The sequence below is a fragment of the Pelophylax lessonae genome (genome assembly GCF_965119305.1).
Source record: "Pelophylax lessonae genome assembly, chromosome: 4".
NCBI classification, from domain to species: Eukaryota; Metazoa; Chordata; class Amphibia; order Anura; family Ranidae; genus Pelophylax; species Pelophylax lessonae.
The window spans coordinates 574850792-574878791 of NC_138771.1; the positions used below are offsets into that span (position 1 = coordinate 574850792).

Here is a 28000-nt window from a genome sequence, read left to right on the forward strand (position 1 = left end):
GCCATGCCGCCCGCTTACCTGTATGACGGGCGACATGTCCAGTCGCCCGTCTTCCGGGATCGCGGCATCCGGCCATCTGATTGGCCGGAGCCGCGGTGACGTCACTCACGCGCGCGGGAGCCAATAGTCACGGCACGGGGCTCTGAAGGAACGGCACCAGCGGCCGTTCCTTCAGAGCGCATGCGCCAGTGATGTCACTGGCTGCATGAAAGGTTAATATCTCCTAAACGGTGCATGTTCAGGAGATATTTACAGTACCTATAGGTAAGCCTCATCATAGGCTTACCTATAGGTAAAAGTTGCAGAGGAGGGTTTACTTCCTCTTTAAAATGCAATGAAAACGCAGCAAGAACGCATCAATAAATCCCGTTTTTTATGTGGTTTTTGAGTCACATGACCTATGAAAAACACACCATAAACCATAAAACGCACAGTAAAAAGGCAATAATCACGTGCGCTGATAACAATTTTCAGCCGATATGTTTTGGCCGCTGAAATTTTCGTGCGTCTCTAAAAGAAACTAAAAAAAAAAATGCATTCGCCACACCAAGGTCCATTTTTGGTTTTGGGTCAAGATAAACTTTAACCAGTCAGGATCCACTAATACTTAAAATCTCACTTTTTGGTAGATTAACCCTTAACATTTAAATAAATCTTTTAAAGAGCATCTATCTCTCACAGCTTTTGTAGAATGAAGGAAAATTCATTCAGCCTTTTCAAATCAAAAGAGACCAGTGGCGTAATTGTGAATTAACACACAGGGAAAGGAAAAAAAAAAGTGTGCATTGACTGTTGGGAGGACAAAAGCTTCTATTGAGCTGCATAAAAAGATGTTATTTCAAGGGTCATTCAAAAAATAGAGCTGTGTACACTAGGCTTTCATGATCTTTCTCAAGGTGTTATATCGTATAAAGTGGAAATAAAGTGTTTTTACAGATATTTACATTTAGGTCTTTAAATGATATCAGCTAAATCCTTTTAAGAGAAAATTTCCTGGCGTTAACGAGACAATAAGTCTTTGCATAATTTATATGCCTACGTTTTTTCTTTTACATGGCTTTCATAAAAATGCTGTTCTGCTATTTAGAAGCTGACAAACGCACACCAAAAAAAAAAAAAATGCAATACTGTAATGAATGGGACATGCATTACACAGCGGCATATGCATCCCATCAGAGAACATAAAACCAACCTTTAACTATTATTTAATACAATTACTATGAACATACATTTTGTCCTTTTGAGCATTCGGTTTTCCTTATTGCACCTCACTCACAATTTAGAGTGAAATGACAATATGCCTTATACACTTCTCAAAAGAAACACTTTTAATCAGAGTATAGCATCAAGTCAATTAACCACTTTAAGACCGGAAAGGATTTGCCCCCCCCCCTTAATGACCAGGCCACTTTTTTTTAACTTGGAACTGCGTGAATTTAACTGATAATTGCACGGCCGTGCGACGCTGTACCCAAACAAAATTTTTCCCCACAAATAGAGCTTTCGTTTGGTGGTATTTTATCACTTGCGTGATTTTTATTTTTTGCGCTATACACAAAAAAAGAGCGACAATTCTGGAAAAAAAAAAAAATCAATATTTTTCACATTCTGCTATAAAACATTAAAAAAAAAAAAAAAAACTACGGGAAAGATGTAATTGTTATCGTTTTTTTTTTAACTAATAATGGTGGGGATCTGCGTTTTTGCGGGACTGCGACACTGGGGCGGACAGATGGGACCCGAACTGACCTTTTTGACACTTTTGGGGGGACCAGTGACATTACTAAAGTAATCAGTGCTAAAAATATGCACCCTCACTGTAATAATAGCAGGGAAGAGGTCAAACCTGTGGGTGATCAAGGGTTTAAATGTGAGCCTAGGGGAGTGATTCTAACTGTGGGGGAGCGTGGCTTCTGAAATGACCATAGAGACATGTGATCCTATATAGAAGGATCACATGGGCTCTATGATCATTCCAGCGAGAAGAACGGTCAGCTGTTTTTACAACAGCTGCCCATCCTCCTCTCAGCGGGGAACAATCGCTGGTGCTCGCCCCCTAGCCTCCTGTGAGCGAGCACCGTACAGTTACGGTGATTCGCGCAGGAGTGGCTGCCTGTCGCAGTACATCTGCGGCGGGAAGTTGTAAACAGGTTAAACTCATGGGACAAATCTGGTCAGTTAAGTAGCAGAGGAGGTTGTTAATCAGTTTCAGCTGCTTTAGTGTTAATGAAATTAACAAGCGCACTAGATGGGGAAACAATGAGACAACCTCCAAAACATGAATGGTTTTACAGGTGTAGGCCACCTTACAATTTTTTCCCTACTCATCTTTTCTGTTTTTCACTAGTTTTGCATTTGGCAAGGGTCAATGCCACTACTGGTAGCATGAGGCGATGCCTGGACCCTATCCTTGCCAGAAGGTTTGCTTTGTCTCCCAGCACAGTCTCAAGAGCATGGAGGCGATTCCCAGAGACACGCAGAGTTACTCTATGAGAGCTGGACAGGGCCGTAAGCAGGTCCTTAATCCGTCCGCAGGACCAGCATCTACTCCTTTGTGAAAGAAGGAACAGGATGAGCACTGCCATGTTTAGGCACGTATGACGCACATAAGCATGCTTCTGCCACGGCCATATTTGTTTTCATGCTGTTTCTCAAACAACTTCATGTGAGTACCTGCCTTGTTGTTTTTCAATAAACTATCAGTTTGAACATATTACACTATTGGATCCCCCTTATTTCTTTGCGAGGTGCTTTGGAGAAGTTGGGGACACTTTGTAAAATGGAAGGTTTATTCATTTCCATTTAATGTGATAAGGAGGCTAAGTGACCAGATATCTGCTGACCAGACATAGGATATACATTTCATGCCCAATTGACCTTTCATTAATTTGTGGGTCCACCTTGTCTGGTAAGAGTACCCCTGTTATTCACGGTGGTGGATTATAATTCTACTGTGGGAGCGGCTTCCTGTCATCACCTCTTTTCATCATCATTTTTTAGAGACTGTGTGTATTTCCATAAGTGATTTATACCATCAATGTGTACACCACTTATAAGGATATTGTTTTATTTATATATTCATTTATGTATATATAATTTCATATCATTAGGGGCTGCACTGTTTTTTTTTCTTTGAGCACTGCCAGAGCCCTACAAAATTATCTCCAGCAGACCACTGGTGTGAATGTCTCCGACCAAACAATGAGAAAAAGACTTCATGAGGATGGCCTGAGGGCCTGAAATATTCTAGTGAGGGATCACTGCCCGGCACCATGGAGCTCAATTGGCATTTGCCATTGAACACCAGAATTGGCATGTCCGCCATTGGCACCCTGTGCTTTTCACAGATGAGAGCAGGTTCACCCTGAGCAAGTGACAGACGTGAAAGGGTCTGGAGAAGTTGCAGAGAATGTTATGCTGCCTGTAACATCATTCAGCACGACCGATTCGGTGGTGGGTCAGTGATGGTCTGGGGAGGAAGATCCATGGAGGGACACCCAGACCTCTACAGGTTAGACAATGGCACCCTGACTGCCATTAGGTATCGGGATGAAATCCTTGGACCCACTGTAGACCCTATGCTGGTGCATGACAATGCCCGGCCTCACGTGGGGAGAGTATGCACCCAGTTTCTGGAGGATGAAGGAATGGATGCCACTGAATGGCCCCCACACTCGCCTGACCTAAATCCAATAAAACACCTCTGGGACATTATGTTTCGGTCCATTCGACCCCAATAGGTTGCAACCTATGTCTGTTTAGGAGCTCAGTGGTGCCCTGGTCCAGATCTGGGAGGAAATACTCCAAGACACCATCTGTCATCTCATGAGGAGCATGCTATGACATTGTCCAGCATGCATGCAAGCATGTGGGGGCCATACAAACTACCAAGTACCATTTTGAGGTGCTGAAATGAAATCAAAATGGACTAGCCCGCTGCATAATTTTTCACATTGATTTTCAGGGTATCTTTGAATTCAGCCCTCTGAGGGTTGATTATTTTAATTTCCATCAAATGATGTGGCATAGTTTCACTCCCAACGCATTGCCCAGTCCATATCAGTATAGATACCCATGAGATTTTTCCCCATTGAGATCTGATGTATTTTCAAAGTGTTCTTTACATATTTTTGAGCAGTGTATAACGATTCCATATTTGCTTTATTCCATTACTATCCAAATTTCATTTTCCTTTTCTAAATCTCATCTCCACTATAAGTCAAAATAATGTTTTCCTATTTTCTTTGTTTTGGAATATTCTATCTTTTCTGATCTCCTATCCATCTTCAGAGCTTCTGTGCAGACTTCTTTCTTCGCTCTATTCCCAATAAAGCATCTCAGTCTAATAATTACCCCGTTCCCTATAAAACCTTAAAACATGTTCCTGCCACTTTTCAGGGCTTCTTCAGAGATGTAAAAGCGCTCATTCAGGAGTCTTTGCCTGTTTAGAGATCTCTATGTGGCCATTTGCCTGGAGCTCACCTTTAGGCCCTATACCTTTCTGAAGTACTAAATAATGCTGTTAGCTTTTGACTTTTCTGGAGCCTCTTCGAACATAGTAAGGGGAGAGGTTTCCTGGCCCAGTCTTCCTAGACACCTAGACTTGGCTGCCTGTATATGGAGTTCTAAATGTGTCTACCATGACACCAGAACACTAACAAGCTCCTTTCCTTCTTACCATCTTACAAATAGATTTTGCGTCTTCTGAGAACTTATCAGAATAGGACTCCTGTTCCTCCTGAACACGTTTCTCCACTTCTTCCCTTTTCACTCGCTCCTTCCGTGCGCGGAATGGGGACTGTCCCTCAATCATCTCATAAATGAGGCAGCCCAGCCCCCACCAGTCTGGGCTAAATGTATATCGTTCATTTTTAATGACTTCTGGAGCTGAAGAAAGACAGACAATCAGTGAGGATGGAACACGTCAAACCAGATCTATAAAGACAATGACTTTGGATTGGTAGATTTTAAAATAGTAGGGGAAAATGTAAAGATACACACCCATATAGCCAACTGTTCCTACTCTTCCTCTAATACTTTCCCCATCTGGAATTTTGATGGCCAGTCCTAAGTCTGAGATTCGTATGTGACCTAAGAAGAGAAAAAAAAATTAAAAGGTTCATTAATATCCAAATCTGACAAACAAGTCCTTGTCACTGGAGGGTAGTTTTAGCTTTCCAATTAGGGGCTTTATGTTGAGAATATACAACTGCTGTCAGTCCAATCGTTTATGTGATGGCTGCTCCAGCACAGTGTCCAATGATCTCATGTCCCGATAGGCTGGATAACTTAACCCTACAGGACACCTGTGGTGTTTCAAGTGATCTAATGCTCTACCTGGTTAAAACCTAAATACTTCCGGAAATATTAAAGATGAATTCGAAGTATGGCAACTGCTACATAGTTACACTGGTCCAGCTTGGACCAATGTAGGCATATATGCAGGTGTCAAATCTGTGGAATTCTCCCAGGAATGCCGAATATCACTGTAGTGGTCACTGCTACTACTACAAAGACCTCTGCTTGCTCCTGGATCCCATGCCAAGTGGCTGCCCTGCTGCACTATGAACACAGGTGGTCACTAGCTTTGCACAGGAACACTTTGCTTTCTCTCAATGAATGCAAAGCCTTCTCTGATTGGACAAAGCGCATAGAACAGGTGGTGATGCCACAATCACCACATTCAATAGGAGAACATTGGCAAGTGCTCTCTAAATGGTGCTCGTGCTGAGCTTACCTGTAGGTAAAAATAGAAAACGAGAGTTTACTACAACTTTGGATTTACCATTGCAAGAATTTTTATGTTACATAAGCCATACAACGTGAACCGTCAACTCCTCTAAATGCCTTTATTTGACCAAAGACAGCATGACGGCATACAGAATGTTGCTGCACAGGGACTGGCCCACCCTGATGCGTTTCACCGCAATGGGATAATTGCATTCTTACTTGACGGTTCAGATGGGCGGCTTGTGTAACATAATTTCCTTGCGATTACAAATGTGGTTGGGGCACCCCGAGTGTCCATAGTGGAGGTGAGGCTTCAGTCTGGAGGAGCGGTGCTGCTCATTTGTCGGTAATTTATCATTTAAAGAGTTTTGTTTTATCTATTTATTAAGCACAGAACAATTGCTGTTGATTTTTCAAACAATTTTGTGGGCCGATATCCTCTTGTGTCCTTTGCCTGTGCAAAAGGAGGGCTTTGGGAGATAGGGATGGGGTTCAGGAGAGGAGGATGAGCCATCATTAGTGTTCTGTGTAACTCATCAGAAAATAAGTAGACATGGCTGACACCATGTACTTCGGAATTCAGAGTTGAGTGGTCATGTCAAAGAGGAAGGTAGGCGCATACTATGTTTCTGGCCCACCAGCAGTTATTTTTATGTACTTGCAGTGTGTTTAAAGGAATGAAACATGGAGAAATGAGCTTGTATTCCAGAGGCTTGCTAAATAAAAGTTTTATATTTTTTTATTTTTGCCTTGACATATGCTTTAATGGCCCATTAGCTTTTCTGCAATTTAGATGCAGACATGAAAAAGGGATCCCTTATGCACAGTTGCTGTCTGTGAGGAGTAGAACTTTCACATAAAACAACATTTTCATTATATGTTTAATGGTTCTGAAATGAGAAGCTGGGTATAAGAGGAGGCAATTGGGAAAAACTGTTCACATCAAAGCGTGACGGAAACAGTCACATCCGCTATGAAATTACTACTCCGGGCAAAGCAATAAAAAATAACGGAGGTTCAGCTAGTCTTCCATCCCAAATCATAGTGGTGATTCCTTTCAATAACTCAAACTCGTATAATACTGATGTCAGAGATTGTTGTTTAATCCTGGAACGAGCTCCCTGTCCACACCGGTGAACTGATGACAGGTTTTATCCAAATAAATTACACAGAGAAAACACAGCTCTTATTGAGAGATGACGGTAAGCAGTGTCTGATCATTACAGGCTCGTTACACTCAGGATTGTCAATAAAACATTCCCAAAATTCAGAGACATGCAAGAATGCTTTACCTTCACTATGCTTATAGACATTTAAAAAAGATCCTGTTAGCTAAAAAAAAAAAAACAACTTAATACATTGCAGATAAAAGCACAGGAAAGGTGGCACATGCCCTGGGATTTTTCTTTCAGTGTCACCATGGACATTTTTTTTATTGCAGTCACATCACCAACACAGGGAACTTTTTTTCATTTTAGGGACACCACCAATCCAAGGAAATTTTTATTAACATATTTCTGCACCTATTTATACTTTTTACTGGTCCAATTTTATTGCATGCCACAAACCTAACAGACTTTGGTGCTTGCCACTATTGGCCCCGCTGTCCCATCTTCGCTCTAGGCACTGGTTAACCTGGTCCCGCCACTGCCAACAACTGCAGTTATTGAATCTTTCAAGGCGAGTTAAATACCTGCCTCCCCCACGACACTACTGGTTCCTCCCACTGGTTTAATTTTTATAGTGACATTCGATCCAGTGGGATGAACCAATTCATGCAATGGTGGGGGGGCTATATAGGGGCTAGAATAGGTATTTACATACCCAGAAGTGTTAATACCAGTACTGGCTTGGTAGCACTGAGGTGGTGGCATTTCAGCCCAAAGAGAGACCGGAGATTCTAAGGGCTGGGCTTTTTTTTTTTTTTTTAAGAAGGACTGTGTGGGGATAGGTTTGCTTTAAGTAATAAAAATACACACAAATGAAGTTACAAGAATGCTAGAGTGTACATCTAGAGCAGTGTTCCTCAACCCTGGCCCTCAGGGCCCACTATCAGGCCAGGTTTGCAAGATAACTGAAATACATCCCAGGTGATATCATTTGCTGCTCAGTGATTGCAGTACTCTAGTCTGCATTTCCCCAAGGTAATACCTAAAATCTGGCCTGTTAGTGGGCCCTGAGGACCGGAGTTGAGGACCACTGATCTATAGCACTGAAAAAGGTCTGAAACACTGCAAAGTCTGAAGATTCCCACAACAGCCCAATCGTGTCTGGGAGTAGCAGGAGCCCAGTACAGGACAGCAGGAGGTCTGGTGTGGTATGCTGACAGACGGAAACAGCAGTCTATTGGGAAAAGCTCCCGATGCAGCTGCTGGTATCCTTTATCGGACAGTGATGACCCCAAACATGTCTGCTAAGATTGCTGTGCCCCATATATGTTATCACCACTCACCACCACAAGCCAACTGAAATCACAGATACTGGATTGACAGGGGGGGGGGGGGGGGGGGACTAATGTGAAAACCTTGACCATTCTTCATCCTATCTAAAATACAGTAAAAAAGGTTTGGCTTGAGTTGGATTTTACAGCCTCTAAATTTTGTTGAACTTTATTTGATGGATTTTCAAATGACAGTCACCTAGAAGTATTATTTTCACAGCACGGAGTTAGCATATCGTGGTGGACATCAAGCGCAGAAGGTTTTGGGATTGAATATATATATATATATATATACCGTATTTTCCGGCGTATAAGACGACCCCCCTAATTTTCATCTACCGGTAATACTTATACTTAGGTTACCTTGGAGATATTATACTCTGCGTATAAGACGACCCCCCATTTTTGGGGGATTTTTTTGAGGTTCAAAAGTAGTCTTCTACGCCAGAAAATACAGTATATATATATATATATATATATATATATATATATATATACACATATATATATATATATATATATATATATATATATATATATATATATATATATATATATATATATATATATATATATATATATATATATATATATATTTATATTTATTTTTACACACACACACACACACACACACACACACACACACACACACACATATAGATGGCATACACACACTGGGGCACTGTACTGTAGGCAAGAAGAAATTAACTGAAGATGAGCAGAAGTTGTAAAAAGCCTGACAGCAATGATCCTGGCTGCATGGAGGATGAAAAAAGCAATGAAGTAAGCGCTCTCCTACCCACACCACAGTGCAGGGACAGGTTTCAGGCCCTAAAACATGTTCCTACCATGCACACTATAATCTGGGTAAGAGAAACCTTCCTTCACTCATCTGCCAGACTGGTCAAGAATTGTCGCTGTCAAGACAATAATGCAGACAACACATCAAATTATGAACGATTTGCTGACTGAAAACTCTTGCATTTTGTAATCTGATGATGCTACCATTGGTTTTGAAATTCGACCAAGCCTTCATTCCCCCCCCATGTTATTGTTCTTGGCCAGGAATCTTCTTTTCTTTCCAGGTCACAGCTCATGCACATTTCTTTTTATTTACTTTACTATATTTATTTCTCCCACGATTCTCCCATCACTGATTAGAAATTCGTTTGTTTTTCAAAAAAATTCCAACATGCCCCATCACCTAAATTCGATGGCTGCACGAAAATCAGACGCGGCTGCGGCCCCACTAGTGGTCGAAAATCGAACGATTGACGGTGTGATTTTTGCACGAAAAATCGTTCGGAATTTGACACGTGTGGCTGGCATCATCACTGCAGTCGGTTACCACTCCAGCCCCGGGAGCAGGGCAGTGGGCACAAATGGTGCATCCACCCCCTTCCTCTAGTGGGGGTTGCGAGTGCACTACCACAATTTTATCTTTCAACGAATTGTATGTTTTATTTGCCTCTGTTGTCTGTTCTCTAAAGCAGGCAATAGGTTCTTTGGCTGTATTTGCAAATAGAGTTGGTTTAAACGGCTTAAAAATGGTTTCTGCAACCAGGTTTAGGCTTCTATATTTTAACGGTTCACTGAAACACCAAAATCTATTTTCATATATATGTATAGAAACACACAAGACACATAAACAGGCAACATGTCAGTAACTTACCATCATCATCTAAGAGAATATTTTCTGGTTTCAGGTCCCTGAAAAAAACAAAAAAATCTAAAAATCCTAATAAAATTTTCATTTTTAAAAGATACAAGCTGCTGCTGTTTTTTATTATTATATAAAAAGGAACCTTTCAGTAATGCAAGGCGATGCAGCTTGCAAAGATGCCTGCAAGCAGATACCAGAAAGTGCCCACACATAACTTACTTCATTACAGAGCTTCTCTTGTATGCCTAGTGAAGGTATATATATGGCCACCTGTACACATCAGTCATAAGCCCACCTGTACACTATGCCCTCCTGGTAAAGAACACATGGGTTCTCTGCCCACCTGTACAGATTGGTCCTATGCCCTCCTGGGAAAGCACACATGGGTTATATGCCCACCTATACACATTGGTCCTATGCCCACCTGTACAATATTCCCTCCTGGTGAAGCATACATGGGTTATAGGCCCACCTATACACATTGGTCCTATGCCCACCTGTACACTATGCCCTCCTGGTGAAGCATACATGGGTTATATGCCCTCCTATACACATTGGTCCTATGCCCACCTGTACACTATGCCCTCCTGGTGAAGCATACATGGGTTATATACCCACCTAAACACTATGCCCTCCTGGTGAAGCACACAAGGGTTATATTCCTACCTGTACACTATGCCCACCTGGTAAAGCACACATGGGTTATATGCCCACCTATACACATTGTTCCTATGCCCACCTGTACACTAGACCCTCCTGGTGAAGCATATATGGGTTATATACCCACTTAAACACTATGCCCTCCTGGTGAAGCACACAAGGGTTATATTCCTACCTGTACACACTGCCCTCCTGGTGAAGCACACATGGGTTATATGCCACCTGTACATATTGGTCCTATGCCCACCTGTACACTATGCCCTCCTGGTGAAGGTGGTCCAGCCCACAGCAGATCTCAGCAGCATAGAATACTACTCGTTCCTCCTCAAATCCGGGATCGCCCATGCTGTAGATGTGAAACTTGAGGTCTCCACCATTCATGATAGTGAGAACCAGACACAGAGCATCTTTTGTTTCATACGCATACGCCAAGCTCACCTGCATTTAAAAAACAAACAAATCACCTAATTAAAAGCAAGGCCGTGTGATCTTTAAAAATTCAAGGGACAGTCGACTACTTCCTGGCTATCTTTTAAATAAAACTATGGCAGCCCATACATTATGCTTTTGTTTTTTCATTTAATTAGTGGGTTGAATGAAAGAAAATGCTTTGATTTCCCCATCCACACAATGGATGTGAATGGGGGAATCCTTCCCACTGTGGTATTGTATTCTGACAGTAGGAAGCCTTCCCTGCCATCAGAATACAATGATCCGTGTTGCCAGCTATAACCAGCTGCACCAGTTGTTCAGGAAAAACCTGACAGGCTGGTCGTACATAAGTCGATAGATAGGGACTTGTGTACAACCAGCCTGGCCATACATGGATCAAAATTAGGTGGGTCCCTGCTAAACTGGCGGAATTTCAATTCACATATGGCTGGCTAAAGAATTTCTCTCAACTATATCATCCAATAAATGATTTCCTGATGACGTTTTAGCCCAACTATCATCGGAAAAGTCAAAACGAATGCAAGATTGCTGCACTGCGTCATTAGCACAGTTTATTTTGAATGTGAATTCCAGCAGTTGGATAAGGACATCAGTCTGGCCAAGTTGGTTCATAGATGTTCATTAGAGATAAGGTGTTAATGACTGAACGCTAGGCAGTTTACATTGTTCATGTCTAAATGTCAGATCAGATTACAAAGCATTGGTCTGGAAAAAAAAACAAAAAAAAAAAAATACCCCACTCCTCTCTAGTTTCCATTGAAACCCTACTCACATTCAGAGCCGGTTCACACTTGTGCGGATGCGGTGATCGCATGTAATTCGGAGCGCACTGCTCCTAAATTACATGTGATCTCATGTGCGGCTGAATTTGCACTGTATCCGCACCAAACACGCACATAAGGCATTTTTTGAGCCGCATCAGAATCGAATCGCACAGTGGTTCACACTAGTGCGATCCGATTCTGTGTGAACTTGCAGATCGCACTGCGATATGCGATCAAACTGGGGGTGTCGTTAACATTTAATTGACACCCCCTGCTTATCGCATATGGCAGTGTGAACTGCCAGATGTGCGGATGCGATATCACGCTGCATATTCGCAGTGTTCCCGCATCGCACAAATGTGAACCAAGCCTCAGTTGTTGAGTGAATTGAGGACAAATTGCAAGCTAAGTCTTTATTGCTGTTCAGTGCTCTGATAGAAAGAATCCCCCTCTTCCTGGAAATTGGGTACCGCCATGACGCTAGGCCTCTGCTGTAAGCTGGACTTCTTGGCAGTCCTGCATGCTCTTCTATGAAGTCATTAACAGGTGAATTTCTGCATGTACTTCTATGGAGACCACGAAAATTTGAGGGACATTATAAATTTATGGTGCAACCCAGCAGCTTAATTTCCTGCAGAGCTGTGCCTGTCCCAGTACGTGGAGCAAAAAACATCTGGTTGAGGTAACAGACCGATGTAAAGACCCAGAGAGAACTTAGGAGGAGCTACAGTCTCCTAATAAAAAATTATACAAAAAACGCAGCTTCAAAAAAGCTTATTAAAATTTGGATATTATTAACCACTTCCCTACTGGGCACTTAAACCCCCTTCCTGCCCAAGCCAATTCTCAGCTTTCAGTAGCTGTCGCACTTTGAATGAGAATTGCGCAGTCATGCAACACTGTACCCAAATGACATTTTTAAACAAATAGAGCTTTCTTTTGGTGGTATTTGTTCACTACTGGGGTTTTTATTTTTTGCTGAAAAAAAAAAAAAAAAAGACAGAAAAGGCAAAAAAACAAAAAAGACATAAAATAGTTTTCCTAGCTGGTTATAAAATTTTGCAAACAGGTAATTTTTCTCCTTCATTGATGTGCGCTGATGAGGCTGCACTGATGGGCCCTGATAGGATTCACTGATAAGCATTGATAAGTGGCACTGATGATGGGGAACTGATTGGCACTAGTAGGTGGCACTGGTGGGCACAGTTGCTCTTACTCTTTGGAACCGATGTCCCTCTGACAGCAGCCGCGATCAGGTTTTTTTCTCCTCACACTGATAGTGTGAGAAAAAAAAAAAAAAAAAAGCTGATCGCCGGCTGCTGTTTACATCATGCGATCAGCGGTCATTGGCTGACAGCTGATCTCATAGTATGGGGCCGATACCAGCTCCTCCATCCGATCTGTGATCAGCCGAGTCTCCTGGAATCGCTGATCATAGAGCGAGCCGAGTGCGCAGGCAGCTCATGCATGGGAGGGCGTAAAATGGATGCCCTCTCAGCAATTTGGGTCTGCGCTGTAGCCGTCTTTTGGCTATTGTGCAGGCATGAAGAAAGTTAATCTAGGCCATCTAGTGCTTACTTGGCAAATTTGCGATTTCCTTGCCCTGATGAAATGCAGCCGACAGCCATCTTCGGTGAGGGCAACTAAAGCCGGCATCATCTGGTTTCCCCAGCATGCACCAGTAACATTCTCCGCCCACAGTGTTGTCCAAAGGTTGCTATAGCAATGGTGGTGGAAGTTCCCACCCAGTTATAGCAACTTGTTAACAACAAAGAACCCCGAAGGAGCAGAGGGAAGTGCAGCGCCTAACTCCGCCTGGCATGGTGTCATGGTGGTTTTTAACCACTTAAGCCCCGGAAGAATATACCCCCTTCCTGACCAGGGGGTGTTTTGCTATTTGGCACTGCGTGACTTTAACGGACAATTGCGCCGTCGTGCTAAGCTGTACCCAAATGAATTTGACGTCCTTTTTTTCCCACAAACAGAGCTTTCTTTTGGTGGTATTTGATCACCTGTGCGATTTTTTGATTATGCGCTATAAACAAAAAAAAGAGCAACAATTTTGCAAAAATAACAATATTTTTCATTTTTACATGAAATTCCCCCCCAAAAAAATGTAAAAATCTAATTTTTTTTTAATTTTTGGCCAATTTGTTTTCTGCTACATATGTTTGGTAAAAAAAAAAAATCACAATAAGCGTATTTTGATTGGTTTGCGCAAAAGTTATTGCGTTTACTAACAAAGGGAAAGATTTTTGTCATTTTTGTTGTTTTTTTTTAAACGAGTAATGGCGGCGATCTGCAATTTTTAACCACTTAAGCCCCGGAAGATTTTACCCCCTTCCTGACCAGGGGGTATTTTGCGATTCGGCACTGCGTGACTTTAACGGACAATTGCGCGGTCGTGCGACGCTGTACCTAAACGAATTTGACGTCCTTTTTTTCCCACAAACAGAGCTTTCTTTTGGCGGTATTTGATCACCTGTGCGATTTTTTGATCACGCGCTATAAACAAAAAAAAGAGCATCAATTTTGCAAAAATAACAATATTTTTCAAATTTTTTTATATGAAATCCCCCCCAAAAAAAAGTAAAAATCAAAATTTTTGGCCAATTTGTTTTATGCTACATATGTTTGGTTAAAAAAAAAAAAAAAAATTGCAAAAAGCGTATTTTGAATGGTTTGCGCAAAAGTTATTGCGTTTACTAACAAAGGGAAAGATTTTTGTCATTTTTGTTGTTTTTTTTTAAACGCGTAATGGCGGCGATCTGCGATTTTTTTTGCGGTACTGCGACATTGCGGCGGACAGATCGGACCCTTGACTGACATTTTTGACACTTTTGGGGTTACCAGTGACATTTCTACAGTAATCAGTGCTATATATATGCACTGTTACTGTAAAAATACACTGGCAGTGAAGGGGTTAACTTTATTTGAGAGGGAGGGGCTGTGTGTGTCCCTAAGGGCGTGATTCTAACTGTGATTGGCTGTGGCTTGAGGTGTAGTTACACTGATCAACGGTTCTACATAGTAGAACCGTATGATAAGTGTTTCTACACAGGGAGAACTGACAGGCAGCTTGTTTACACTAGCTGCCTGCCTTTCTCCCTCTACCCCTCCGATCGCCAAATGCCCGGCGGACATCGGGTCCGCCGGTCACACGCGCGGGGGGGGGGGGGGGGGTTGTCCGTGACCGCGCAGGAGCGGGAGCGCGGCGCGCGGTCGCTCCCCAGACTAGTGACGTACCGATACGTCACTCTGCTTGTGAGGGGCTGACCGCCGCAGTATATAGCCGTGCGGTGGTCGGCAAGCGGTTAAGTAAAGCCTTACAGTATGTCTGCCAGTGCATATTAAGGCTTCATTTACATAGGCCCTGAGGTCCGTACAGCATGAATGAGTGCCTTGTTTACGCGGCTGGAGCTGCCTGGTGCCGTGTGCAGGCAGCCTATGCTTTTCTAGTGGGACTTTCTGGCGCTAAAGATGCCAATATTGGCCAATAATAAATTCATAATTATTTAAATTCATGATATTAAAAAGTCGAATATAATACAATTCTATATAAAAAATGTGTATAATGCATCCTGCATTTTTGGTTTCGGCACCAAATTTCCATTTGATGCACCTCCTTTAGACATCGCAAAGATCACTTTTTGGGTGAACAGAGACTCATGCATATGCAATACCTAAAGAAGTATATTACCACAAAACGGCTGTTGACTTTTTCTAGGATCTGTTTCTCATTTAAAGCCATCGATTCCCCTTTTCTCTTCTTGATTCTTTTCTTCTCCAGCTTCTTACATGCATACATTTTGCCCGTGGCACGGACCTGGCAGGCACACACCTAGAGGGAGAGCATGGGAAAAGAAAAGATGACCTATAATGGATGCAGAGACAGGGGTGGAGAAGGCACAAACAACTTGATGACACAGATCCCTGAGGAAGTCACCTGACCGTGACGACACGCGCTGGGTGGGGGCTGGTGACGTTGCTGAAACCGGAAGTGACGTGGGTGCCTCTGAGCCCCACTGTCATCACTAAGCTGTTGGTTTTAAACTGGTATGGAAGTGCTGAATATGTTTAATAAACATTTTATATTACTTACTACACTAGGAGGATGCCTTTTGTTGCATTAGTTTATATGCAGTGGCGGGACCGTGGATTTAAAGGGGCATACACCCAAATGTGTCAAGCAGCCCAGGACATCTAGGAGTGCATTGGAAAAGGAGGAGTACGGGGGAGCCTATTTCTTGCACCCCAGAGTGGGGAAAGCATGATTTGACCTGGGCATGACAGGTCAAATGAGGGGGTAAACGCAATATTGAACGCTGGTGGGAGTCCCTGAATATTTTTCCAACGAAAAAGCACAAAAGTGTGGATTACTTAATGAACATGAACTATATCACAATTTGGATGGAGAAGGACACTTAAAAAGAGTTGCACAAAAATAGTTTGATTTTTATTTTTTATTTCAATATTTTGTACACTATGGTTTGGCTGTGATCCGTGTATTACTATACATATATTGTGTAGTAAACCTGTTGAGACGCTAAGAATGTTTATCAGCAGTACATCCATTGGGACACCAAGGAAGTTTTGGATTGTGTACGTTTGTACTTTTATTTTTATCACTATACACATTTAAAGGGATAGGCGCAGCAACATTTGTAGATTAGCATTGTGGGAACTAAATTTGGTTGCTTGCGGCCATCCATTGGATCCTTATCACTACACAGGAATATATTACACAAAAACCTGACTCAAAATAAAACTGGCTTTTAACGGGAGCTGTGACTGGTGCCCATAGTAAAACAGAGAATAGTTGCGATGGGAGATAGCTATACTTCTGCTTCAGTTTGCATAGACACCCTCCCCATTTAAAGTGAAACTGCTTTTCCATATCCCACAGCTAAGCTGGTCATAGATCCAATTTATTTTCCTGCAACTATTTGATACGGACTGTGTTGATGAGGAAATGCCTCCAACAGAGCTATTGCATTCTCCCAGCAGGTGGGGCTAGTGAGCCATCCCAGCTGGGAGAAGAAGGTGTTTATTGCTAGCGGCCATAGCTGCTGGCAATAATCGCACACTCAAAATTAGTGATCGACCGATTATCCGCAAAGCCGATATATCCAGGGCCGATATGCACTTTTCCCGATATATCGGAAACGGCCCCGGAGGTGATCGATATTGCCGATATTTCGGGAAAGTGCTTGTACCGCAGTGATGCCTGCAGCTAGAGGCATCAACCAGCGTCCATAGCGGCTGTCTTGCAATGACAACCGATGCGACTGAAGCTGCTTGGCTGTCATTACAAGGAGAGGGAGGGGGAGGGGACGCCACCCCTCCCGCAGCTCGGCAACCAGCCTGCATGGCCATCGAAGAATCGATCAAAGCCGCATTCGGCCCTGATCGGGTCTCCATGCAAAAACCTGGAAGTGATGTCATGAGTGAAATCACTTCGGGGTAATGTCTGGTGCCAGATTCAAAAAAAGACAGCATTCAAAACAGCTAAACTTGGTGTTTTGAATGCTTTTAAGTGCAGAGGAGGGGTTTGGGGTCTTTTAGACCCCCCAGATGCCTCCACAAAAGTACCTGGCAAAACAAAAATTTTCTTTTTTTAAATGTACAAAAATAATCGGCCCATATCGCCCAATACCGATATGCATTGGCCAAAATATCGGTACCGGCAATGAAAGACCGATATCGGACGATCACTACTAAAAATCAGACATGCTGGTTGTACTCGGGTCGATCAATCAGTACAATCAGCCTGCCCATACATGGATCGAATGTCAGCCAGTTTAACAGAGGATTCAAACCATCTGTGGCTGGCTTTAAAATCTGACTTTTTGCACTAATCCAATGCATCCCCCCCCTTACAAATCCACTTTGAAAAAAAAAATAAATAAATAAAACTGATATTTTTCACGCTCTGCCTCTACTCTCTCCTGGGCAAAAATGACATTCCACTCTCCTCCTGTGGTAGACGTCAGAATTTTGTTGATGTAGTGAAGAAGTAAAAGGTATACAGACATTAAGGCCCCGTTCACGGACTTCATAACATTGAAGTCTATGGCGGTCGCCTCCTGGTCGCCCCAAAGAAGCTCCGGACCCTTTTTCTAAGTCGGAGCGACTTGTGTCGCTCCTATTAGAACAGGTCCACAGCTTCTCTATGGGAGGCGACTTAAGGAAGCACATCATAGACCAGGAAAGGGAAGGAAGACATGAAAGGTGAGCAGTAGGACCGATTAAAATGAACAGTAAAAAGGTAAGTTACCTCCCCAAATCCTCCTTTTCCTAGCACCCTGTATTGCCGGAAAGTGTCCTTAGTAACCGCTAGCCTGCAAAACAAACACAAAAAACTGTATTAGTCAAGTATGACAGTAGCTCACTTATGTTCTAAGCTTTGATGATGGCAGCGTGACACCCCCCTGTGCTCCAAAACAAAGGCTCATCACATATAGTACTCAAAAGGTACCATTTTACATGGTTAGACTGACAGCACACCACCCACTTTTCCACCCCGTGGCCCGAACACCAGACCATCATAAGAGGAGATAACCATCACAAGAATGCTGCCATTTGAGAACATCTGCATTTTTGTTATACAAAAATCTCTTAAAACCAAACTTTAAAAATCACCAAGACTTTACTAAGCATTATCAAAGTCGTATTAAACCCAAAACTTTCATATTTTGCTGCTTACCAATCCTTAAGTGATATTAAACCCAAAAACAAAAATGTATTATATTGCAGCTACCAGTCCGTACATGTGGTGGCTGCATTAGTTTTGTTTTAGTTTCCCCCCCCCCCTCTGTTTTCACCAGGTGATCTGGTCAGTAACACACCTCCTGTATTAGAGTGCCCCCACCCTGGATAAAGGAGCACAGGGGACAGCGGCATTGTCAGTCTATGAACAGGGGAGTGTTAGAGGGACCAGCAGATTTACATACACTAACAAATAGAGCCAAACTTCAGCAGTTTTTGTTCCTTTTGGGATAAAAAGTTTTATATAAATAAAAGCTGATAGGGTTCAATATGGAGTCAGCCCATCCTTGCTTTGCAGCTATAACAGCTTCAACTCTTCTGGGAAGGCTGTCCACAAGGTTTAGAAGTGTGTATATGGGAAAGTTTGACCATTCTTCCAGAAGTGCATTTGTGAGGTCAGGCACTGATGTTGGTCGAGAAGACCTGGATCCCAAAGGTGTGCCATCAGGTTGAGGTCAGGACTCTGTGCAGGCCAGTCAACTTCCTCCACTCTAAACTCGTTCATCCATGTCTTATGGTCCTTGCTTTGTGCACTGGTGCGCAATCATGTTGGAACAGGAGGGGACCATCCCCAAACTGTTCTCACAAAGTTGGGAGCATGAAATTGTCCAAAATGTCTTGATATGCTGACGCCTTAAGAGTTCCCTTTACTGGAACTAAGGGGCCAAACCCAACCCCTGAAAAACAACCCCACACCATAACCCCCCCCCCCCTCCACCAAATGATTTGGACCAGTATATAAAGCAAAGTCTATTAATATATGAATGAGTGAGTTTGGGGTGGAGGAACTTGACTGGCCTTGTCCTGACCTCAAACCAATAGAACACCTTTAGGATGAATTAGGATGAATTAGAGAGCAGACTGCAGGCCAGGCCTTCTCGTCCAACATGACTGCCTGACCTCACAAATGTGCTTCTAGATAAATGGTCAAACAGACACACTCCTATACCTTGTGGACAGCCTTCCCAGAAGAGTTGAAGCTGTTATAGCTGAAAAGGGAGGGCCAACTCAATATTGAACCCTACGGACTAAGACTGGGATGCCATTAAAGTTCATGTGCATCAGATATATATAAAAAAAAAAATAATATGATACACACACACACACACACACATTATTTTACACATATACATACATGGCCAAAAATATTGGCACCTTGCGTGTCCATCAGATAATGTACCCTAGAAAATTGTTGCAATTGCAAATGTTTAGGCATTCTCGTGTTTTTTTTCTTTTGACTGTGTGGGTATGACACAAAAAAGTGGAGAAACAAAGCCAAATCTGACACATTCCACACAAAACTCCAGAAATGGACTGGACAAAATTATTGCCACCCTCAATTTAATATTTGGAAGCACACCCCTTGGAAAAAAATACCTGAAATCAATTGCTTCCTGCAACCATCAAATACTTTTACACCTCTCTACTGGAATTTTGGACCACTCTTCTTTTGCAAACCACTCCAGGTCTGAGCAGTTGGGAAGAGGAACCCTTCCAATCAGTTTTGAGGTCTCTCCACAGGCGCTCTATGGGATTTCGATCTGGACTCATTGCTGGCCAGTTCAGTACTCTGCAGTGCTTGATCTTAAATTTACTTCTGGGTGCTTTTTAACGTGTTCTGGGTCCCAATAGTTTTGGCCATGACTAATTATATATATATATATATATATATATATATATATATATTAAAAAGGTAGATTCATATACATACATATATTTTTTTTTTCCCCCAGCTTCTTCTAGGCATGGGGTCTTTGACAGTTTTGAATGATGTAACATCGCACAGGAGTCCATTAATTCCAGCACCAAGGTATGCAGGGAATGCACATCGATGAGGAGCGGGGAAGGGGTTTAGTAGTTCAAAATATGGCACTAAAAGTCCTAGGAGTATTGTGTAGCCTAGGAATATGGAAAGACTGCCAAAATCTCACTAGGAAATCTAGCCAAGATTTTTGCCTAGCTGTGATAAGCAACATGTAGCGAGTGGACCAAGCTCTTCCTCTACATAAACACAACAGAGGTCATGGTCTCAATCCACTAAGCTATCACACATACAAGATTTGCCAATTATTTTCAGCAGTGGGCTTGTTTTTACCACTCACTGCTGAACATTACAGCATACTAACAGTCTAATGTTTTTACGCCATTACAACACAGCTCAGCCTGCAAACTAGAACACTCAATTACAAAGATCAATTTTAGATGTAGGTTTCACTTCGTGGTTTGTTCCTATAAAAAAATTCCAAGGAGCAATCACAATCTAATCAAGCTGCCCCAACCCAGTGATGTGAATGTGAAGATGGGTCACTTGTTGATCTTGGTATTACAGACGATCTCAGTGGCCCTATTGTGTACAATGTTGTATGCTTGTATATTAGCATAGCGCACCCCAACCTTCCAGATCCTTTTACCTTTCAAGGGATTTCCATTGCAAGAAGCGATCAAAGTACATGCTTTCCTGGTACTCCCTGAAGGGGGATCCCCGCAGGAATTCATGGACGAAGCTGAAAATAAGAACATGCAAACACAATGTAAAAGGACACGATGGACTATTGGAATGAGCAGCACAACCTACAACTTTATATCAGCATTACAGCACCCCCAACCAAAATAGCTTGGTCAATGATGAATGGAGCTCTTCAAGAAAGCCAAGATTTACCTACTAACCATATATCAGAAAGGTAAGTATTCACCTTCTTTTATATGGTGGCTTTGGTTTGATTTCATTTATTTATTTTTAAGATGAAGGTCACCTAAAAAATTGTCAAGCTTTAAAATCATACATGCAGAGCTCATAGAAAGTTCTCCCTCTCACCTAATACAACTGCAGAAAACTTCCTTGTAGGGATTCTTTTCAAAGTTCAATATACATTCTTCCATCTGTGCATCAGGAATCTCTGGCACATAATCTGGAGACTGAGATGAAGGGAAAGATAATGACAGGAGAAAATTAAAACAAGCAATTTTCCATTTTATTTAATTAGTACTTCTGAGAGTTTGAAGAATTGGTCTCTGCATCCTCAGAGCTTGCACTTATAAATGAAATGCACTCTATAAAATGAATAGAACAAAATCACTCCCCGACCAACGTTTCTATAAAAATACTATAAAAGAAAATGGCTTTTAGAAAAGTAATTTTAGCTGTGACTAATAATTTGACCAAATTGTATAATAAAAATATGTTCTATAATAGAAAAAGATTTTGCCCTTTCTAGAGACTGCGGTGACTTTAAATGGAAACAAATTGCACCTGTGCCCAAACTATGGACAAGAAACGACTTCCAGAATCCTAAACAATAACCTAGTTTTATAACAAGCTATCCCCAACCTCTCTAGCTGCTTGCACTGTGAAGTTGTTCATTCTCAAAGGTAACAAACACTCCAAAGTTAGGCTTCAGTCCTGGTTCACACTGGTGCGATGCGGGAAACCCTGCGAATCAGTGCATCCAGCATTGCACCAGAATAGCACAGTGATTCACACAGAGATCTGCAAATCGCTGGGAGTGTCAATGTAAAGTTAATGACACCCCACAGATTGGTTTGCAGATCGCAGTGGGAACTGTGAAATGGTGCAGGAATCGGGTCCCATAGGTGTGAACACCCAAGTGATCAGATTCCAGTGAGAACTAAAAAAAGGGTTCTGCACCATCTGAAGCAAATGCAATGCAATTTCAGCCATACATCTTGTATGGCTGAAATCGCATTGCAAAAGCATCAAATGTGATCTGCACAACAATGCGGCGCGAATCACATGCGATGTCTGACATCGCACTAGTGTGAACCGGCACTTAGTCAGTTTCTAACAGCTTAGAAACACCTGCTGTGGGGGAGATTTACTAAAACTGGAACACTCAGAATCTGGTGCAGCTGTGCATGGTAGCCAATCAACTTCTAACTTGGAAGCCGATTGGTTTCAATGCAGAGTTGCACCAGATTTTGCACTCTCCAGCTTTAGTAAATAACCCCGTCTGTTTTCATTGGAAGGCTTGCAGGCTGCCAAGATTTTGCAGTCATAGAAAATAGAGAATTTGGTGCTTGTGTTGCAAACTGAACATTTATAGCTGCCGATGTGATGCAATGTGATTTTACCGCAATTTAAAGTGATAGTTCACCATTTTGAGAAAAAAAAATAAAAAAAGGTGGATCAATACCGTACACCCTCCCCACCCCCTTGGACCCCGCTGTACTTACGTCTGTTCATGCCAACAACGCCAGTCCAAGGATTTGAAATCACCGCTCTTCTCCCTTTTTTCTGTGCCGCACTTCCAGGATGGACCAGAGTGATTCACTGTGCAAGTGCTGACCAATCAGAATCACTCTGGTCTGTCCCAGAAGCGATTGGACTGGTCCTTTAAAAACTGCCATAAGTTGCACGTTGGCTTCACATATCACCCTATCATTTCCTTTTTAAAGCATTTCTCTAACATAGGCTGGTACACACTAATTTTTTTTTTGCCATTCAACCCAGCGGACTGAACGAGAGAAAAAAAAAAAAAAAAAAAACACTCCTCCCAGGAATCCTGGGAGGAGTTTGCTGCACTAACTATGCAATGTTAGTACAGCGATCTTCCCGAGCTATTGTGTTCTGACAGCCGTTGGCTGACTGTGCTGATCGGATGTTGGTTTTCCAGCATGCCTGTTCAGCCAGCTTTTGTCAGACAGGCTGATGTACACACGGCCGAATGTCAGTCAGTTTCTCATGAACAGGCTGATATTCGGCCCCTTTGTACCAGGTTTTAGAAGACTGCAAGGTAAACTCTGCCTTTAGAGATTAGACAGGCAAATCAAAGCGTCCAATGGTGATTATATCTGACATTCACAAAACTTCCTCTCTCTGGGTTCAGCTGAACTATGATCTCTCTATAGGAAATGGATTAACATTAATCCAATTGAAGGGTCTCTGGGATGAAAATCAGCAACACTGAAGACTGTTTGTGAAAATCCATTTAAGGAAGATTCATTCAGATCAGGGACTGAACGGTTCCCCGATATAGATAGATGACGAATTTGTTTAAACTCTCCAATCTATCCCTCCATATGGCAGAGGGAAACTAGGGCACAGTTACGTGATTTGGGAAAGCCAGATAATAAAGACATGGGCATACGTAGGCTTCGGTCAGCTGTCTGCCATTTGGCATCTGTTTAATGTGCACAGTGAAAGCTATTACTAAACCTAAAGAGTTAGGGAGGGGGGTGCTAAAAGAGTAACTACTTTTGTTGAGAAGAAAACAATCCCCTCTGGGTGATCTATGTACATTGCAAGGATATGGAATACAATCCCCTCTGGGTGATCTATGTACATTGCAAGGATATGGAATACAATCCCCTCTGGGTGATCTATGTACATTGCAAGGATATGGAATACAATCCCCTCTGGGTGATCTATGTACATTGCAAGGATATGGAATACAATCCCCTCTGGGTGATCTATGTACATTGCAAGGATATGAAACCTTGTAGAAGAGTCCTATCGGTTTCTATGCTAACGAAAAAGTTGTATGTTTAACCAGGTCTCTGGAACATCGATTTCTGAATTGGAAAGTCTGTGTTCAATATAAACTGATCCACCATAACTTTTTGACCACTGATTAACTTGCTACAATGGCATCTGAAAGTCCCTGGGGTATAATAGGCAGCAAGTAAACATGTTTTTGAAGTTGTGTTGAAAGCAAGAAAAATGGCCATCAGTTTGCGGTGTATGGGGCTGCATAGGTGCAGACCGGTCAGGGTGCCCATGCTGACCCGTGTCCTCAGCCAAAAAACACCTACAATGGGCACATGAGCATCAGAACTGGACCACAGAACAATGGAAGACGGTGGCCTGGTCTGATGAATCAGGTTTTCTTCTAGGGCCTGTTTCTGCAGGCGCGTTCTTTTGTGTGTTTTTGGTGCGTTCCAGTGCATTTTGGAAGCGGTCCAGTGCAATTTTTTCCTCCTCTTTCTTAACCTTAAAAAAGGACAGGTGTGTTCCAGTGGATTATTGGTGCATTTTACTACGTTCCAGTACAGTCAAGTGCGAAAAAAATGTAGCATGTTCTTTTTTTTTCTGGAATTTGGAACGTCCTGGAACTGACTGCACTGGTGAGAACTAGGTCATTGAAAATCATATAAGCTACTATCCATGCGTTTTTGATGCAGAAAAAAAATGCAATGGACTGCATGTGATGTGAACTGGCCCTTACATCATGTGGATGGCCAGGTGCATGTCCATCCCTTTACCTGGGGAAGATGCAGTCAGAAGAAGGCAAGCCGGTGGAGGCAGTGCGATGCGTTGGCCGATGTTCTGCTGGGAAACCCTGGGTCCTGTCATTCATGTGGATGTTACTTCACACATACCACCTACCTAAAGATTGCTGCTGACCAAGTACACCCCTTCATGGAAATGCTATTCCTTGAAGGCAGTGGCCTCTTAGCAGGATAATACGCCCTGCCACACTGCAGAAGTGCTTCAAGAATGGTTTGAGGTGTTAACTTTGCTTCCAAATTCTCAATCCAACTGAGCATCTGTGAAACGTGCTAGAAAGATAAGTCTGATACATGATGGCCCCACCTCACAACTTACAGGACTTAAAGGATCAGCTCCTGACAGCCTTGTGCATTACTTTTGGAATGTTGGAAGAAAAGAGAATACCCGGATAAAATCCACACAAGAAAGGAAGAATATATCCAGATACTTGTGACTGACAACCATGACCCATGTTAAGCTTCGAGAACTGATGCTTCACCATTTTTGGTGACTTCTCTTTAAAGTGACACTAAAGTCTTTTTTTTTTTGTTTAAAAATAACAAACATGTTCTACTTACCTCCTCTATGCAGTTGGTTTTGCACAGAGCAGCCCCGATCCTCCTCTTCTCAGCTCCCTCTTCGGTGCTCCTGGCCCCTCCCCCCTGCAGAGTGCCCCCACAGCCAGCACCCAAGCTGAAGCTTGGTCCCACCCCCTCTTTCTCACTGGCTCAATGACTTTGATTGACAGCGGTGGGAGCCAATGGTACCTGCTGCTGTGTCTCAGCCAATCAGGAGGGAGAGTCCCGGACAGCCAAAGCTCTAGTGCAACATCACTGGATTGAGATGGGCTCAGGGAAAGTATTAGGGGGGGGGGCTGTTGCACACAGACGGTTTATCTTACTGCATAGAATGCATTAAGATAAAACCTTCTGCCTTTAGAACCACTTTAGGGCTTTATATTGTGCCATTATCTTTTGTGGCACCATACAAGCATTACAAACAAGAGCAAATAATGAAGGTACATAGAAACACTGGAAAACAGGTATAAACAAATGGCACCGCAAAACCCATGCAACAAAAATGAGACCGTCCTGTTTGTAAAAGCTGGCATTCTAGCGGAACAATCCAAACAAGAGGTGAGAGAACTGCACAAAAGATACGAGCGTGCAACTTGCAGGAAGCCAGACGAATGAGTGATGACAGATTATCTTTGGACTGTGCAGCAAATATCTGGTAATGCCAAATGCCCCATAAATAGTAGACCGTGGTGGAAGGTTCTTTTTTTTCTTGCATATTTTTTAAACACAAATTTACCCCCAAATGTTAAAAATTAAATCCATAACCTGGTCCTTAAAGTGGACTTATACCTTTATTTTTTTCTTGCAGGCTTCCTATAACACAAAACCCTCCCAATGCTAAAAAAATACACTCAAACTCTTTTCATTTGGGTACAGTGTTGCATGACTGAGCAAATGGCAGGTAATGTAGCACAGTGCTGAAAAGCAAAAAATGGCATGGTCATGAAGGGTAATAAACTTTCCGGAGGTCAAGTGGTTGTAAACCCTTAAATATACCCAGTGAAGGAACTATCTATTCTCCAGGTGATACACAGAAGTTAAACAAAACAAATCCTCCTACATAAGTTGTACCTGTTTGCAACAACCCGAATTGTCCAAACAGTTCATACTAAAACCAAGGGGTTTAGTCGCACACGTTTGCAGCGGCCACGTCATGGCACCCCCTAACTCTCTCACTTTGAGCGTCTCCTGGGTTGGACAACATATACAGGTGCATCTCATAAAATTAGAATATCATGAAAAAGTTAATTTCAGTGATTCAATTCAAAAAGTGAAACTCCTATATTTTATATAGATGCGTTACACACAATATTTCAAGCATTTCTTTTTCATTTTGACGATTATGGCTTACAGCTAGCGAGAACCCAAAATTCAGTATCTCAGAAAAATAGATTACATAAGCCCAACTTTTTTTTTTTTTTTTTATTATTATTGGTCTTATGTAATATCCTAATTTTCTGAGATACTGAATTTTGGGTTTTCACTAGCTGTAAGCCCTAATCATCAAAATTAAAAGGAAGAAATGCTTGAAATATATCACTCTGTGTGTAACGGATCTATATAAAATATAGGAGTTTCACTTTTTGAATTGAATTACTGAAATAAATGAACTTTTTTGATGATATTCTAGTTTTAGGAGATGCACCTGTATAATAAAAGATAGATTTAGGGCAGATATGCCTGGAGAGAGCCCAGCCCTCCTTAGATATATAGGGACGCATTGGACACCCAGCAATAGCACAATGGCAGCGAAGGTATTAGTGTGTCCCCTCAGCATGTTCCCGTTAGGCAGATTCCCCCTCTCTTTGTCCTAGTTACCATTACCAATAAAAGTAAAATCCCAAATTTTGGCTTGTCCCAAAAAAGTAATGGGGGGAGGGGGGGGGGGGGGTAAGAGAGAATCTTCCAATGGGGACACTAGTTTTGGGGACAAGCAATTCCCTCACTTCCTGTTTTGGTTAGTAAAGGTAAGAGAGGCAGTAAAGATAAATCTCCCTAATGGGACAAAAAGGGCAAAAAAACCTTACAGGGTTTATAATTCTCCCCCCCCCCCCCCCCCCTTTACTCAAAAGTGAATTAAAAAAAAAAAAAAAAGTTTTGCCTATAGTTCTACTTTCATTTGACTAGTCTACTAAAAAAAATCCTGCCATGTCACACTATACAGCAATAGTGCCCCCCCCCCCCCCCAAAAAAAAAAAAAGCCATCCATTTCATCTGGCAAGGGAGTCAGCCTAGACTGAGATGATGCCATCATTCCTTTGCAGACAAGGGGGATGCATTTCTACTCTCCACAGTGATCAGACTGCAACACTGACTTGGTAAAAGTCCCAAGGTGAGTGGTTTCAGAAGGGACAGATCTGTGTTAGACATTTGTGAACACAGCCAAGAACTGCACAGCCGGCACGATTTACATTGCTGACCTGCATTACACTGTGTGAAGTAGACCATGACCCTAGATGATGCCTTAACACCTACTGCTGTCCTTCTGGACAGAAGATCAGATAAATGCATCATCAGATCACAGTGATTGCTAGGAGAGGCAATACCTGGAATGTTAGGCAGGCCATACATGGTGCAAATTTCTTTCCTAGGTAGCAGGAAGCATATGAACTGTTAGACAGGGTCAATTCGGTGTGTTACAGGTTAGCTAGTGAGTGAGCTGGGAATTTTTGTTTGTTGTTTTTTTACATGCGTCACCCTTGCATGTGCCCCTTGCTG

General features: G+C 42.4%; 1 protein-coding gene across 1 annotated transcript in view; it reads right to left on the reverse strand.

Moving 5' to 3' along the window:
• LOC309554071 (G protein-coupled receptor kinase 5-like) overlaps positions 1–28000 on the reverse strand; it is a 127508-nt gene that overhangs the window by 16156 nt on the left and 83352 nt on the right. Inside the window, exons 5-12 of the mRNA XM_082255603.1 lie at positions 21294–21394; positions 20890–20982; positions 17988–18051; positions 15411–15551; positions 10741–10931; positions 9843–9880; positions 5002–5091; positions 4679–4887 (exon numbers count right to left, since the gene is read on the reverse strand). Of these exons, the coding sequence (XP_082111729.1) occupies positions 4679–4887; positions 5002–5091; positions 9843–9880; positions 10741–10931; positions 15411–15551; positions 17988–18051; positions 20890–20982; positions 21294–21394 (927 nt within the window). The remainder of the gene's footprint in view (positions 1–4678; positions 4888–5001; positions 5092–9842; positions 9881–10740; positions 10932–15410; positions 15552–17987; positions 18052–20889; positions 20983–21293; positions 21395–28000) is intronic.